Genomic DNA, 13,479 nt, shown 5'->3' on the forward strand with positions numbered 1-13,479 from the left:
AGGGCAGAGCTGGTAGAAGATCATTCCCCTCCCATAGGTGCCCTTCAGTCATGTCCCCTCACTAACACCTCTTCCTCAAGAAACAAGGGAAATTAACTGCCCAAAAACATGGTTAATGCAGGTCTTGTTTACACTACAGTGCCTTTGCCAGTATAGCTATGCCAGCTAGACTCGCCCCTGCTTAGTACCCTCTTCAACTCAAGAAATGTGTTTCAGATTCCTGCTGGCACTGCCAGTCTGATGTGCTTTCTCTGGCTTGTCAGATTGGGTTTATATCTGCTGGTGAACCACAGCGCCTCATTAGACTGCTTCCCAGGCTGGTGAACCAACTGTGGTTCATTAATTTTATATCGGTGTAGCTCCACTGATTTCATTGGGATTGCTCCTGATTTACATTGCTACAAGTGAGGAGAGAATCAGGCATAGGCACCAACTCCGTGGTGCTCCAGGGCTCAACGCCCATGGAAAAAAATAGTGGGGGTGGTCAACATCTGCCAGCCACAGCTGTTCAGCTGGGCCACTGTTCGGCAGCTGCATGGGGCCTCAGGAGTGGGGGCAGGAAGAGTTGGAATGTGGGTGGGACCTCGAGGGAGGGGGTGGAGTGGAGGTGGAGCACCCACCTGGAAAAATAAGTCCATGCCTATGGAAGGTCATGCTATAGGCAAGGGGATAGAAACTAACAACACAGTCTGTTGAATACAATGCTCCCTTAAGTCTGACCATGCAACATGTACTTGCATATGGGGCTGGAATAGGCCCTATGTGGAAGGGTAAAGGATGCAATTTCAGGTGTTACAGGGCAGGACAGCAAAGATTTCAGCTTTTCTCCACCTATGGGCAGCAGAAAGGTATGCCTGGGAATCCTGGACTTGTACATTTAGTTTCCTGTGATCGTTAAGAGATGAAGTGCAGGTTTCTCAGTGCAAATGCAATGGGGGAGAGAAGCAGTGACAACCATTCTCAAGAAGATAAAAGAAGATAATGACTCTTGTCCCACCCCACCCTCAAGCCTCTGCTGGTCTTCTAATCAAACAGCCAGCCCCAGCAGTATATCTGGTATCTAGGCACCCACTTTCTAATCTGTTCATCCTTCTGAGGGACATGAATGTGCTTAGTGCTCATAACTGAATGAGTCACTAACTGAAAATGCTCTGTAAAGGTGACTTGCCAAGGAAAAATAAATAGAGGTCTGTCTTTTTGCTGCTTTGAGATAAAGAAGGCCTCAGGTTTTTAAATATTTTTCATGCTTGTTTGTCATCTTAGTATCGGGACCACCAAATCTGTTTTTTCTGGAGGTCTCAGATGTGAATTAAGAGCTTTCCAATCATGGGGAAGTGTTGCTAAATCTTAATAGAGAACTCTTTTCTCCCATTTGTTTTTAGGTTGTTTGGGTTAAATAGAGGTTACAGTTGGAATAAAATTCCATTTCCCCTCTCAGCTAATCAGCTGTCACTTCCTTGGTGTTTGCTATAATACATCAATTTCTCCAAAGATCCATAGTGCTTTCCAGTGTAGAGAAGATACATATTGTATAGATGTTATGGCCAGAAAGGGCCATTGTGATCCAGGCAGGAAATTATCACCCTTTGATTTCACTGTCAAGTCCAATAATTTGTGGTTGCATTACAAGATATCTCTGTAGAAAAAGATTTCCAATCTGGATTTAAAGACTCAAGTGCTGATGAATTTATCCCATCCCTTGGAAAGCAGTTCTGGGGGTTAATTTCCATCCCTGTTAAACGTGTGCTTTTTTTTCCAGGGTGAATTTTTCAAAAATCCGCTTCCTAGTATTTCTAAAAACAGAAAAACCTTCCTTAGCGGTGCCTCACTCCATCCCAGAGAAGGACCCACGGCCAGTTCTCTTCTTTTGCAAGTCACTGTTTGCTAGAACAGATTGAAAACTGGCTTCTTCCAAAGTGTTGCATTACCATAACCCTACTCGAGCTTGCAGCTTCCTTCCTTCCCTCTTTAAGCCAAGTTGTGGCCACAAAACTTGGAATTGACCTGCCCTTTTTCTTCCTTTCCAGGGGTCTCTGCACACCCTTCTGCTGGAGTCAGCTCTCCTATAGTGGAGGATGCAGCTGAACAGCCGGTGCTTCAGGGGCCCAGAACTCCTTGCCCTGGCATGAGAGAGCAGGTTGTGGCAACTCCACAGTCCAGTTTAAGGTTCTTGACTAGCAAGCCAGTCTCCTCGGTCAAGTTACAAGTTGTTCCCGTGCCCAGGTAAGAACCTGTAACCTGCAGTTCAAGCTGCTCTTATCCCTGCTGTTGTATATTGTTCCTCAGTTCCAGTGATCAAACCTTTCTCCCTGTTGCCATCAGCCAGCATGTCACTAGCCAAGAGATCTGCCATCAGTGTGGGGTCATGGGGCGGGTGTTTGGCTTCTTGTCTTGCTTTTGAGCTTTGCAGAGTGTTAATCCTGCAGTGTCTTGATTATGGCTGCAACTACATCAGCCCTGAGGTCTGTCTTGTTTGTTTCTAGGTCAGCAAAATGTGGGGAAGACCTTAAAAAGGATGGTGGACAGGGGTGGGCAGAGTGGCCATCAGCACAATGAGCCCTGCAGAGCTGTGGTAGCCCTGATTAGTGATTTTTTTTTTTTAAGGGGGAGACTGATCTGAAGGAAGCCTCAGTGAAGGGATCCATGTTGTAGCCTTTCAGATGGGAGTGGGCCTTTCGTTATGGGTAGGGGAAATCCTCCCCAAACCTCTCCTGCTTTATAGTGCTGTGTCTTTGTCCAAGGTCTATGTGTGGGAGACCAGACCAGGGCAATGGGACTCTTCAACCAGCCAAGCTTCTGCTAAGTGGCTCTTTCTCCTCTTCTACTCTTTGCAGAATGAAGGGACTGTCTGATATGCAAGACTTGAAATTCTTAACCCCGGTGCGGCGTTCTCTGCGGATAGAGCATGCCATATCCCGTTACCCAGAGATGCTGAAGGAACATGACACCGTAGTGTCTTCCCTTGATGAAATAATGGCCATGGAGGATGTGAGCCAGATTGTGTTTCGTAAAAATGAGGCCCTGCTGGAAGAGGAGGAGCTGGAGCTTTAGGCTGGTGGTGTCCACAAGCTTCATGGCCTTCTGTTATGGGTTCCTCTGTCCGGGGTGAAAGTAACCTAAAGGACTTACCAATACTCCAGAGTCCTGCGGAGGGGGATGCCCCCCTGCACCCCAATCAATGCTGACAGCATCCCCCCACCCCATTGACACTGACACTGTGCCCCCCACCAGCTGACGGGATGCCACAGGATAATCAGCGAGGGCACGCAGGGCTGCACTTATTTATACGCTACAATACAGGGCATTCGCTGGCCACCCCACCCCCCGGAATCCTACTTGCATCTGGTCTGATTCTCGACCTGCTCCCTGCCCTGTGGGGGACCAGCACTTCTGCCCCCATCCAGAGATCTAGCCCCATGGCAGGCCAGGCTCAGACAGGCCCCTGAGATGATGCTCCCCGGCTGGGCCTTTTGTACCGAGCTGCACTACCCAAACCTTGGGAGTTTTCCAGATAAACCCAGCGCAACCTGAGTCCCTTGGCATGAGGCTTCCTCCCTTTCCAGTAAGGGGACGACCTTCCCTATGCCCTTCCCTGGAATGTCTCCCCTGAGCGCCCGGGGGGAGGGGTGGGCAATATACACCACATTCCTACATGTTTCCCTAAGTCTCCATGTTTCCACTGCCCCCCAAAGCCGGTGGCTCAGCTGTGCTCACAGCTGCCCAGTCACTCAGGCCGTGGGGATGGAAGGTAACAATCGTCCCGGCCCAGCGTCTGGTTGGAAAGAAAACACGCTGGCTAAAACTATCCCCTGCCTGGCAAGCAATGGAAGTTGCCTGACTAAAGGGGAGGCCTGTAAATATACTGGGGTAAATGTGTAATTGCCTTTCTACAGTGTTACTACTCTTAATAAATGTACATACCCTGTGACACAGTATGACCTAGTGCATTGCATACTGGCCTGGGACACAAGGTAGCTGTTTTTGGCTCTACTCCTGACCTGCTGGGTGACCTTGAACAAGTCACTTCACCTGTCTGTGCCTCTGATTCCCCATCTATAAAATGGGGGAGAATAATACCGACCTTTGTAAAGTGCTGTGAGCTCAATGGATGGAAGAGTGCTATCTAAGACCAAGGTGGTGGTACTGTGATGAATAAATTAATGCTGAATACTTTGAGCCATTAAATAGCAGAATAGCAGGGTCCTGATGAGCCAAGAGGGGACATCAGAGCAAAGCAAAGACCTTGCAAAGAGGCCCTGGGCTCTAATCCCACCACATGAGCAGGGCTTCTCAGCACAACTAATGTTGGCACTTCCAATAGCCTTGTGCCTCTTAAAAGGGTGCAGGAAAACTCTCAGGATTTGACTTGGAGCAGCTGGTTTGGCTGCAGGACCTCCCACTGCCACAGCAGTGCAGTATTTCAGTGACCAGTGAGGAAACTTCTTCCAAACTCGTGGTGACTAAGTATTTCTAAAGCATCTTGTCTGCTCAATACATGTATGGTCCCAGTCTCCACACTGAGTTGGGGGACACATATCAGACCCTCTCCCCCCAAAGACAGTACCCAGTGGTCTTACTTTGTAGTGTCTTTAATTTAAAAATATATATATACAATATCCTTAAAACTTCTCCCACCCTAGTCAAATTCCTCCATACTCAAAGAGCTCCCTGTGTGCTTTGAGCCATGAAAGTCAATGCAGGAGCAGCTCTGCACACACTCGGGGGCGCAGACCCAAAGGAACCTCCCTCCCCCCCCCCCACACACACATTGTATTCTCCATCCCCTTCTACCTATGGATGTAGGGCCCTCTCAGCACTATTGCAGGGAGAGCTGGTATATACACTTGGATGCTGCTGTGATCTGGATGCCTGTTCACTCTGAGATGGTCTTTGCACCACTCTGGTAGCTGACTTGATTTAAATTTACAATCAGGAACTTTCTGCCCTGCTCTGGAAGGCTGCAGTGCTAGGGCACACCTGCATTTCCAGTGGATCCATCATTTAGCACCAAAGGGAAGAAGTATGGAGCTTGTGACTTTAAACTTCAGTCAGGTTTGAGCCTTATTGGGACAGTTTGGATTCTTTTATTCCCTGAACAGACCTAGGACAACCTTCATGCACAAGCCTTTAAAAACGGTACTCTGTTTGTGGGAGGGGGTTGGGCACTATCAGGCATCCCTGCTGATATAAATGCAGTAGGGCTGCAGAGTGTTTCCTGAAGGAGGAGCTGGGATCCCAGCTCAAAAGAAATCTAGCTATTCAATATATACTGAATGAGAGTTCACATTGCCTTGTGGGGGTGTGGAGGCAGAGGGCACAGACCAGCACTGCCTGCTCCAAGCCCTAGCATCCAGGTTCAGCCACAATCCCCAGGGAATCAGAGCTTTCTTTTCCCATCCCATGTAAGAGCAGTGGAATCGGGCAGGGTCACTAGCTCCTGGCTTGTAAGGGGTGAGAATCTGACTCCAGGAACCCCACCACTGTAGTAGACACACACAAAGCAACAACTGCTACATGCGTCAACCTAGCAAAGGAGAAATCGGTGGGGACTGGACAGAGAAACTAGCATACCACAGACTTCTAGTGCACCAGCAGTGGCCTCTTACCCTTCCCTGGCTGCTAAAGGCCTTTCTGCCTCAGAGGCAGTTGAGGGGATACCTGGGCATGAACTGTCTCCACTGAATCAATCAATCCCTGGAGGAAAATGCAAACAATTGCTGGATTCCAAAGGGCCCCCTTAGGCACTGGTGGCTAAGGCTAGACTGACAGGGATAGTTGGTATGCAGTGTTTCTTTTCAGAACACTCCTGTTTCACAGGATTTTGATGCCTCAGAAAAATGCTTTGTTCTGGGTTTGCCGTCCAGTCAGCAATCAGCCCGTGGTCCGGCTCAGTCATTGTCGTCCTCCTCAGCCTCGTCAGTGTCCTGAAAAATGCCTCTGAGGTTCTGGAATGAGAGACGGTTGCACTGCCTGAGAGCTGTGTCCACGTCACTGCTGCTCTAAAACCCATTCTCACGGAGTAGAGTCGGATCCTGCCCTTGGACACAAGACCTGCCCAACTGCTAGTTCTGGTTTTCCAAACTCTAGAGCCACCACTTCCCTGCTGTGCCCTGTGTGTCCTTACTCAGCAGCAGGCAAGGGCCTCCAAACCTCTCCGCTGCGCTTTTCAAGGTGACACAGCAAGCCTGATGCACAGGCTGCTCTGCAGCAGTGAGGGAATGCTGGGCTGGAGGCTGTGCGCATTCCTGCTGCAGCCAGGCTGCTGCTGGAGACAGCCCACAGTGGAGCCCTGCACAGGACTATATTTTTAATGCCACTCCTCACTTCATTTAAGTATTAAAACTCTAGCCCACAGCCACACGGGGTCTAGGGCAACCTGCTATATTTGCCACTCAAATCTGGGGGGAGAGCTTCAAGTTTTCTGAGTTACTGAACATTTAAAGGACAGCAAATCTGAGCTGGGTTGCAACATCTCCCCAAGCCATGAGCATGGGTCTGGGTAAGCTGACCCAGCAGCATCTGGCTAACCTGCTTTGATTTGTGTGTATGATGCACCAAGTCAAAAAGGAGATCAGGGAGGCAGTACAAGGCCTGGGTCACTAAGCCCTGCAGTGCTCAGCTCAAAGCTTTGCTGGAGAACTACAGTGACGGACACTAAAGAGCCAAAGAGAATTGTAGCTTCCTGTCTAATCCAAAGGCAGCCAGTGGCCTGACTTGAGAACTAGAGGCAATTGGCTGATTTCCTCCTGCTCCACTGCCCCACCGCTCTCACATTACTGGCTGTGAAGCAGTATTTCTGCAAAGGTGGAGGCACAAGCATTTCCCACAGGGTGTGGGCGGGGAGCATTTCTTCAGGTGCATCACAGCCTTTGCAGCACCTGGCTCCCATCACATGACCTGGCCTGAACCCCCAAATCATCTTGGCTTGTGAGGGCAGGTTGGAGTGACACTCCAACCCCTTCTAATTAGGAACCGTCTGCCTTCAGTGCACCATCCCCTGGCTTTTAATTAGGAGGGATATTTGCATGAAAACAGGATATTTCCTGCTCTGGCTGCTTTTCCACACCAGGAGCGGGACTAAGGCAGTTTGAGGCCCCTGTCATGCAGATGGCTCAAAGGAGCCCAGCACCCAGGACATCCCCAGCAGTCTGAGTGGGGTGGCTGCAAGCTGGCTGGCGCCATTGCTTTAAGGAAGCCCAGCTGCAGATGTAGCTAGGGCATGGCCCTGTCTTTGGTGGCTCTGCCAGCCTGCCCCTGGGGTCAGTCAGTGTGCTGGGAGGTTGGTGCTGCCTGTTAGGAGACAGACACAGCATGTTCTCAGGGAGAGCACTTGGGCTCAGCCCTTGTTGCTTTACCTGAATGGAAGGGGCGAGGGCTGAAAGCTGGGAGTGTGTAAGGGTCTAACTTGGCTCAATGACTTGTTTGCTCACTGACAGCTGCCTTGGCCTCGCTGTGCTGCAGTACCTGTTGCCAGAGAACAGGCCCAGCGGGGCTACCTGGGCAGAACGGTTGCAGGCATCATTACCGGCCAAGTGCTGTGCAAAAGCCCAACTCGGTGAGGTCCAAGAGCCAAGATCCAAATGCATCTGATCAGCTCAGAGAGCAGTTCCCGCTCTGGGGCTGTATTGAGTTCACTGCTGGCCCAGCCCATTTAGCGCCTGAGGCTGCTGCGCGCTGAGTCTGGTACACAGTCTGTGCCTTTCGGGAGCTGCTGCATTAGTTTTGCTAGACGTGTTTACTCTTCACACCATGGCTGAGGTATGCTCGGCCCTGCCCCACAAGGGCTACCACAACCCTCAAAGGTCAGATAGAAGGGTGGAGAGAGCTGGTCTAGCCAGCACTGGTCAGGAAATGCACCAGGGCTAGCTGCAGCGCTAGTGTAGACTGGCATAGGCTTTACCCACTCTGGGCAGGGGAAGAGGGCCCATGCCCACTCCAATTGCTGCTACCATCCATGGAGCTGCAATGGTGGGAGGCCTTTGGAAAAAGCTAGAGCAGCCCCAGCTTCAGGGTGCTGATGACATGGCAGGGGCTGCTTGTTGGCTAGGACATGGTCAAGGAGTAGCCCGTGGGCTGGATGCAGGGTGGCTGGGCAGACAAGGTGGGCAGTGAGGGGCAGCAGGAGCCCACAAAGAGGCTGATGCCCCCTAGTGGTGAGGAGAGGGAGGGGGAAGCTGGGAGAGTGAAGCAGACCAGCCCAGAGGGTGAGAGGAGAGAGAAGCCCGGTGCAATGAACGTAGAAGGTGGAAAGGTCAGAGGTGAAAGAGCACAAGGTCAACAGTGCAGCCACCCCCAGGCAGGGAGAAGAGAAGCCCCGGAGGCGCTCGGCAGTGTTACCGACACCCACCCACCTGGTGGCCGTGGAAGCTGAGCTGGTGCAGCCGATGCCCCGTTAACAAGCCCGACTCCCTGAGCTCCAGGTGCACGTGCTCTACAGTCGATTCATGCGGCATCTGTGGACGCAGGGAGGGCATTTGCACACAGATTTTGGGCCCTGAACTTTGTTTCCCAGGAGTGAGCCTGAGCTTCTCCAGCTCTACACTGCCCTGGGTTGGGGCCCCACCTCGTGAGCTGTACCAGGGTAGATCTAGGGAAGCAGCGACAGGATGGACCCAGTGGTCTCTCCCCCCATGCCTAGAGGCACCTCCCAGCCTTTATACATCTCTTTCCATAGAGGGCTTCAAAAGCATCTCCCACATATTAATGAAGCCTCACAAGAGGGGTCAATAGCAGCATGCCCGCTGAAGAAACTGAGGCCCAGAGAGTCCCTGGCAGGGCTGGGAATAGAGCCCAGCTCTCCTGGCACCCAGCTCAGTGCCTGAACCACAAGGCCTTTCTTGCCCTCAGCAGTGCTAGCTGCATCCTGGCCTAGGGCAAACCTGATCCCATTGGATGGCCTTGTTGAGTTGCCCTCTGGACAATGGCCAAGCTCCCAGGACAGGCCAGCCAGACTGACCCAGGGCAGAGTCCTGGCCATCATCTCCCTCTCTAACCTAGGCTCCCTGTGGACCCAGCCCATCTCCTTGCCCTGGATTTGCCCTGGCCAAGTGCGTACCAGCACGGGCGGTGCACGGAACAGGTAGCTGAAGGGGTAGTAGAGGAAGTTGATGAAGGAGGCGGCGTAGAGGTCTGCATAGCGCATCAGCTGGTTGGCAAAGAGCGTCTGGCGGGAACCACAGCGGAAGAGGCTGCCCATCTTCCCGTAGCACATGTCCATCTCGTGGGTGACTTTCTGCAGGAGACAGCAAGTGAGTCAGCATGGCCTGAGGCCCAGCCCTGCCCTGGCTCCCCAGGGAGGAGATGGGGGCCTGTCAGTGTAGGACCCTTTTTTAAATGGAGAGTCAGATATAGGACAGACACTGCAACAGAGACATCAAAACAGGCACAGGTGCACGCTACAGGGGACTGGCCAACGCTCAGGGCTATGTACCACAAGGCCCAACAAAGTCTAGGGAATCCCTGCCAGGGACCCCCAGACCCTACTGTGTCAGGCGCTGCCTGCTTCCTCCAGTGCTAGCCCCTCCTGGCCAGGAAGCTCAAACATCACCACAGCAGAGAGTCGCTCTTCTGCCTGGCAGAGGTAGCTCAGATTTTGCTGCCCCTTTGGCACCAGCCTGGCACCTACGATGTTCATTCCTTTTGCCCCTCCATGCAGAGATCAGCTCCGGCAGCAGAGGATTTGGGTGTCTGCTTCTGCAGAGCAGAGACACAGCACCAGCAAACAGCAGGAGAAGGCACACAAGCCTTTCTGATGTGGGAAAGGGATCAGAAGTGAACTCCGTGGCCCCAGCACCAGGCTGCCCCCCCCCCCCAAACGGCAGCTATAACTAGACACAAGGAAGCAGAGATCATTCTGTGACCCAGATGGGACCTGCTGTGGGCCAGGAAGTCAGGCCCTGGGGGGCTGAGCTGGGCTGCTGCTCACTGCCCTGGTGGGGGAGCAGGATGATCCAGGAGCACCAGCTGACAGTGTTCCCCTCACATCTGCCTCCCCACCCCATTGCCAGAGGCATGGAGGGAACAGGAAGCAAGTTTCTGCTCTCTCACTCCCTCAGCTCTTAAAACAAGTGGCAGGGCCCCAAAGCCCCTCCCTGAGCCAAGAGCGCTGGGTACCTGGATCTGGCGCTTGATGGAGCTGATGTCCGGGCGCTCGCTGCTGCCGCTGTCCAAGGGCCTGAGGAGAGCACAGCACGGCACCAGGGTGAGTGTTGCTGGAGGGGGCAGTCTCAGCCCCTCCATCCTCCCAGCCGCTCCCTGCACAGTGCTCTGGACTGAACAAGAGCCAGAAGGGGCCATTGCTACATGCCCACAAGGCGGTCCAGTTAACATCCAGACCCGGGCTGATTCTGCCAAGTGCGTGTCAGATGCCCCAGAGCCCCCCCCTCATGCCAGGAGGGCATCCCACCCCACTCCCACCCCCTGCCCCCCGCCTGGGTTTAACTGACATGAGGGACAGGACTGAGGCCCTGCCCCTTTGTGCTCCCTGACTCCGGGATGGGTCATGACGCAGCCCTCGCTCAGTGCTAACAAGGGGTTGTTGGTTTCCGAGGCTTTGCGAGGGAAAGCATCAGGCCCCCGACAGATTGGCACAGTGTGACAGCAATGAGCAGGCGTCAGAGGGCCGGCCTGGCACAGCGAGCGCCTCTCCCAAACCTGGGGCCTAACCTTCAGGGACACTCCAGCAACAGTTGGAGGCCTTAGGAGGGGGAGAAAGGGTCCCCAGGGAATAGCCCCATTGCAGGGGCCTGCCTGGCTGGCAGGGAGCAGCTGTACACAGTGCATGGCATTATGGGTATTCTCTGCATCCCAGCATGTATGTTAGAGCAGCCCCAGAGCGTCTCTTGCTTACAGTGCATGGTCCCAGAACTCAGGGAGCTCCAAAGGAGGTTAAAGCCGCCTCACACCCCCTCCCTGTCGTGCCTCAGGTGCCAGGGCTCAGGCCCTCCGACATGGGGATGTTCCCTGGAGGGGCCTCATGTGCAATTCCAAACATCCAGAACGCTGAGTGTTCCCGACCCCTTTCTGCCATCCCCCAGCTAGAGAATGTGCCTAGGGAGGCTTTTGCTCAGCCACACCCATTTAAGTGTACCCCGCCCCTCACAGAGCGCACAGTCTAACTTGCAGCTGCATCTCTATGTAAGGGGAGCAGTGTGGAACGGGCGAGGTCACTGCTGGGAAGGTGCCCGCTGGGCTGCCTACCCAGGGCATTGCAGAGTCTTGGGAGCCTTGGGAGGCTAGCTGGCTCGGTGACCATCGCTCCTCACATGAGGGGGTGGGGGGTGCTTGTGGGGTTTCCCATTCACAGCTCAAAAACCAGATTTCCCAACACCTTCCCCAGCCACATGACCTGTGGGGGCAGAGCCAAAGGCAGATTCTCCTTCTACTTCCACCAGGTTGAGGCCTTGTCTATACTACAAAATTAAGTCGACCTACAGCCACCGCAGTAATTACCGCAGTTTTTCATGTCCACACTGTCCTCCTTCTACCAAGAGTGCACGTCCTCACCAGGAGCGCTTGCACTGACAAATGGGGCAGTGTGGGGGGCGGACAGCCTGAGCTGTCAGCCCTGTGCCAGGCTCACCGCTGGAGCCCCCCCGCCCCGAGCTGTCAGCCCCACCCGAGGGCAGGGGGCTCCAGCGGCGAGCCTGGCATGGGGCTTACAGCCAACAGGCGAGGTCAATAATGCAGTGTCTACATTGACAGTGTGTTGCCCTAACTACAGCGACCTAAGTGCTACGCTTCTCACGGAAGTGGCGTTATTAGCTTGGTGTAGTGGGTGACTTACATCGGGAGCAACATTGTAGTGTAGACGTAAGCTGCCTTATGCTGACCTAACTCTGTAGTGGAGACCAGGCCTAAGTCAGGTCAGCCTTGGCTGAAAGCAGTGGGGCTGCCCCTGGAATAGAGGAACCAGCTCGAGCGGAATGAGTGAGCGTGTACTAATTGGGTGGGGTCTAACCCACCATTTCGCAACCTTCCCTGCAGTATTCGCATCCAGGCCAGTCTAGAATTCACACTCTCCCCCTCCAGCTGGATTCACTAGCAACAAAACCTCACGTACACAATGGGCCCAGCAAATTCAGCCGCGGAGAGGATGACTCTCCGGCACCAGCAATGCAGAGAACAGCGCAGGCGCACAGAGAGGCCTCAACCTGCTGCCGCTGAGTCACTCTGAGCTCACTCCAGGGGGAAGTTGGCCCACAGAGCGTCTGGCACCTTCCCCCACTGCTGGCTGGCATGCGAGGCGGCTGCTCGCCTTTGCTGTTTCATGGGGAGATGGGATGCGGCTGCTTCTCTTTCGTTCCAAAGCTGGCAGCGTGACAGGCTTGTTGCTCTCGGACTCACTGGCTAGAGAGCAACAGCCGATCAGTGTCTGCACAGAGCCTGGCCCAGTGGGGCCCTGGTCCATGCCTGGGGTTCCCAGGCACTAGCACCACACAAACAATAGATGATTGACAAGGGGGCAGGAGGGGCCACTTTGACGTGACCCAGCCAGGGCACTCCAGGGGAGCGCGAGCCCATTGCCTAAGGAGGTCCAAGCACTTTGCGGACACAGTGACATAGGCCAACAGAGGATCACTATCCCTGTTGCACAGATGGGGAAACTGAGGCACACAGTGAGGAAGGGGCTACACAGTGAATCAGTGGCAGATCTAAGAATAGAACCCAGGAGTCCTGCTCTAACCCACTAGACCCCACTCCCCTCCCAGAGCTGGGAATAGAACCCAGGAGTCCTGGCTCCCAATCCTGGTCTTGATCAGTATTTCTCATTCCCCGTGCAAGGTGCTGCATGGACACAGAACATAGGGCCTGGCCCCAGGGAGTTTATAACCTACCAATGCTTAGGGTGACCAGATGTCCCGTTTTTAAAGGGACAGTCCTGTTTTTTGGGACTTTTTCTTATATGAGCGCCTATTAACCCCCCACTCCATGTCCCGTTTTTTCACAGTTGCTATCTGCTCACCCTACCAGTGCTCCCTCTCCAAGTCTGCTTTCCCTACACTGCCCCGAACACGCAGGGGTCTGGTCAGCTGCCGGCATAGGCTCCGCACCAGGGAGCCCTTCCCCTTGGTTATTCAGTCAGACAGCCACAGGTTTGCCCTGTTCCAGCTGCAGAGAGAGAAGCTGACATGTTCCCTGCAGCTCTGGGCTCTGTGGCGGGGAGGAACCAAACTGTGGGTCTGACTCTGGGGTCTGAGCCCCCAGCCAAGCACCAAGTGACCTTCCCCACCTCTCTGCACTCAGGCTCCGCCACGCAGCTAGAGCTCAGCTTCTCTCCTTCCACTTACTGGTAGAGCTCCGCCAGCAGCACGTCCAGGCTCCGCAGCTCCTCGAAGATCTCTGCAAGCAGAAGTGGGCGAGGGGAGAGGCACGCGGGGGGGGTTATCTGGGAGTGACATTCTCTGTCAGTCCTGGCTCCCGACAGCCCCGGCCCTCCTGGGGGTCAGACGCGGATCCTTTCCCCAGCTGCATGAAGCT

The 13,479-nt window shown here is 53.9% G+C and overlaps 2 protein-coding genes across 6 annotated transcripts in view; one reads left to right on the forward strand and one right to left on the reverse strand.

Annotated features, from left to right (window-relative positions):
- The window catches only part of LOC117872811 (cytoskeleton-associated protein 2-like), a 31,732-nt gene extending 27,804 nt beyond the window's left edge, over nt 1-3,928 (forward strand). Inside the window, exons 8-9 of the mRNA XM_034761597.1 lie at nt 2,028-2,223; nt 2,835-3,928. Coding sequence (XP_034617488.1) covers nt 2,028-2,223; nt 2,835-3,051 — 413 coding nt within the window. The 3' untranslated portion in view covers nt 3,052-3,928. The remainder of the gene's footprint in view (nt 1-2,027; nt 2,224-2,834) is intronic.
- An 836-nt stretch (nt 3,929-4,764) lies between these two features.
- Nucleotides 4,765-13,479, reverse strand: part of LOC117872813 (cytosolic purine 5'-nucleotidase-like) — a 36,991-nt gene continuing 28,276 nt past the window's right edge. For 3 of the 5 annotated variants that reach the window (XM_034761598.1, XM_034761599.1, XM_034761600.1), the window contains 5 exons: nt 13,290-13,341; nt 10,114-10,174; nt 9,056-9,232; nt 8,352-8,453; nt 4,765-5,945 (listed from right to left, as the gene is read on the reverse strand). In XM_034761598.1, coding sequence (XP_034617489.1) covers nt 5,889-5,945; nt 8,352-8,453; nt 9,056-9,232; nt 10,114-10,174; nt 13,290-13,341 — 449 coding nt within the window. In that variant the 3' untranslated portion in view covers nt 4,765-5,888. Of the gene's footprint in view, nt 5,946-8,351; nt 8,454-9,055; nt 9,233-10,113; nt 10,272-13,289; nt 13,342-13,479 lie in introns of those variants that run through there. The other 2 variants (XR_004644611.1, XR_004644612.1) reach the window with 2 other exon arrangements.

This window comes from Trachemys scripta, chromosome 2, assembly GCF_013100865.1.
Source record: "Trachemys scripta elegans isolate TJP31775 chromosome 2, CAS_Tse_1.0, whole genome shotgun sequence".
Taxonomy (NCBI): domain Eukaryota; kingdom Metazoa; phylum Chordata; order Testudines; family Emydidae; genus Trachemys; species Trachemys scripta.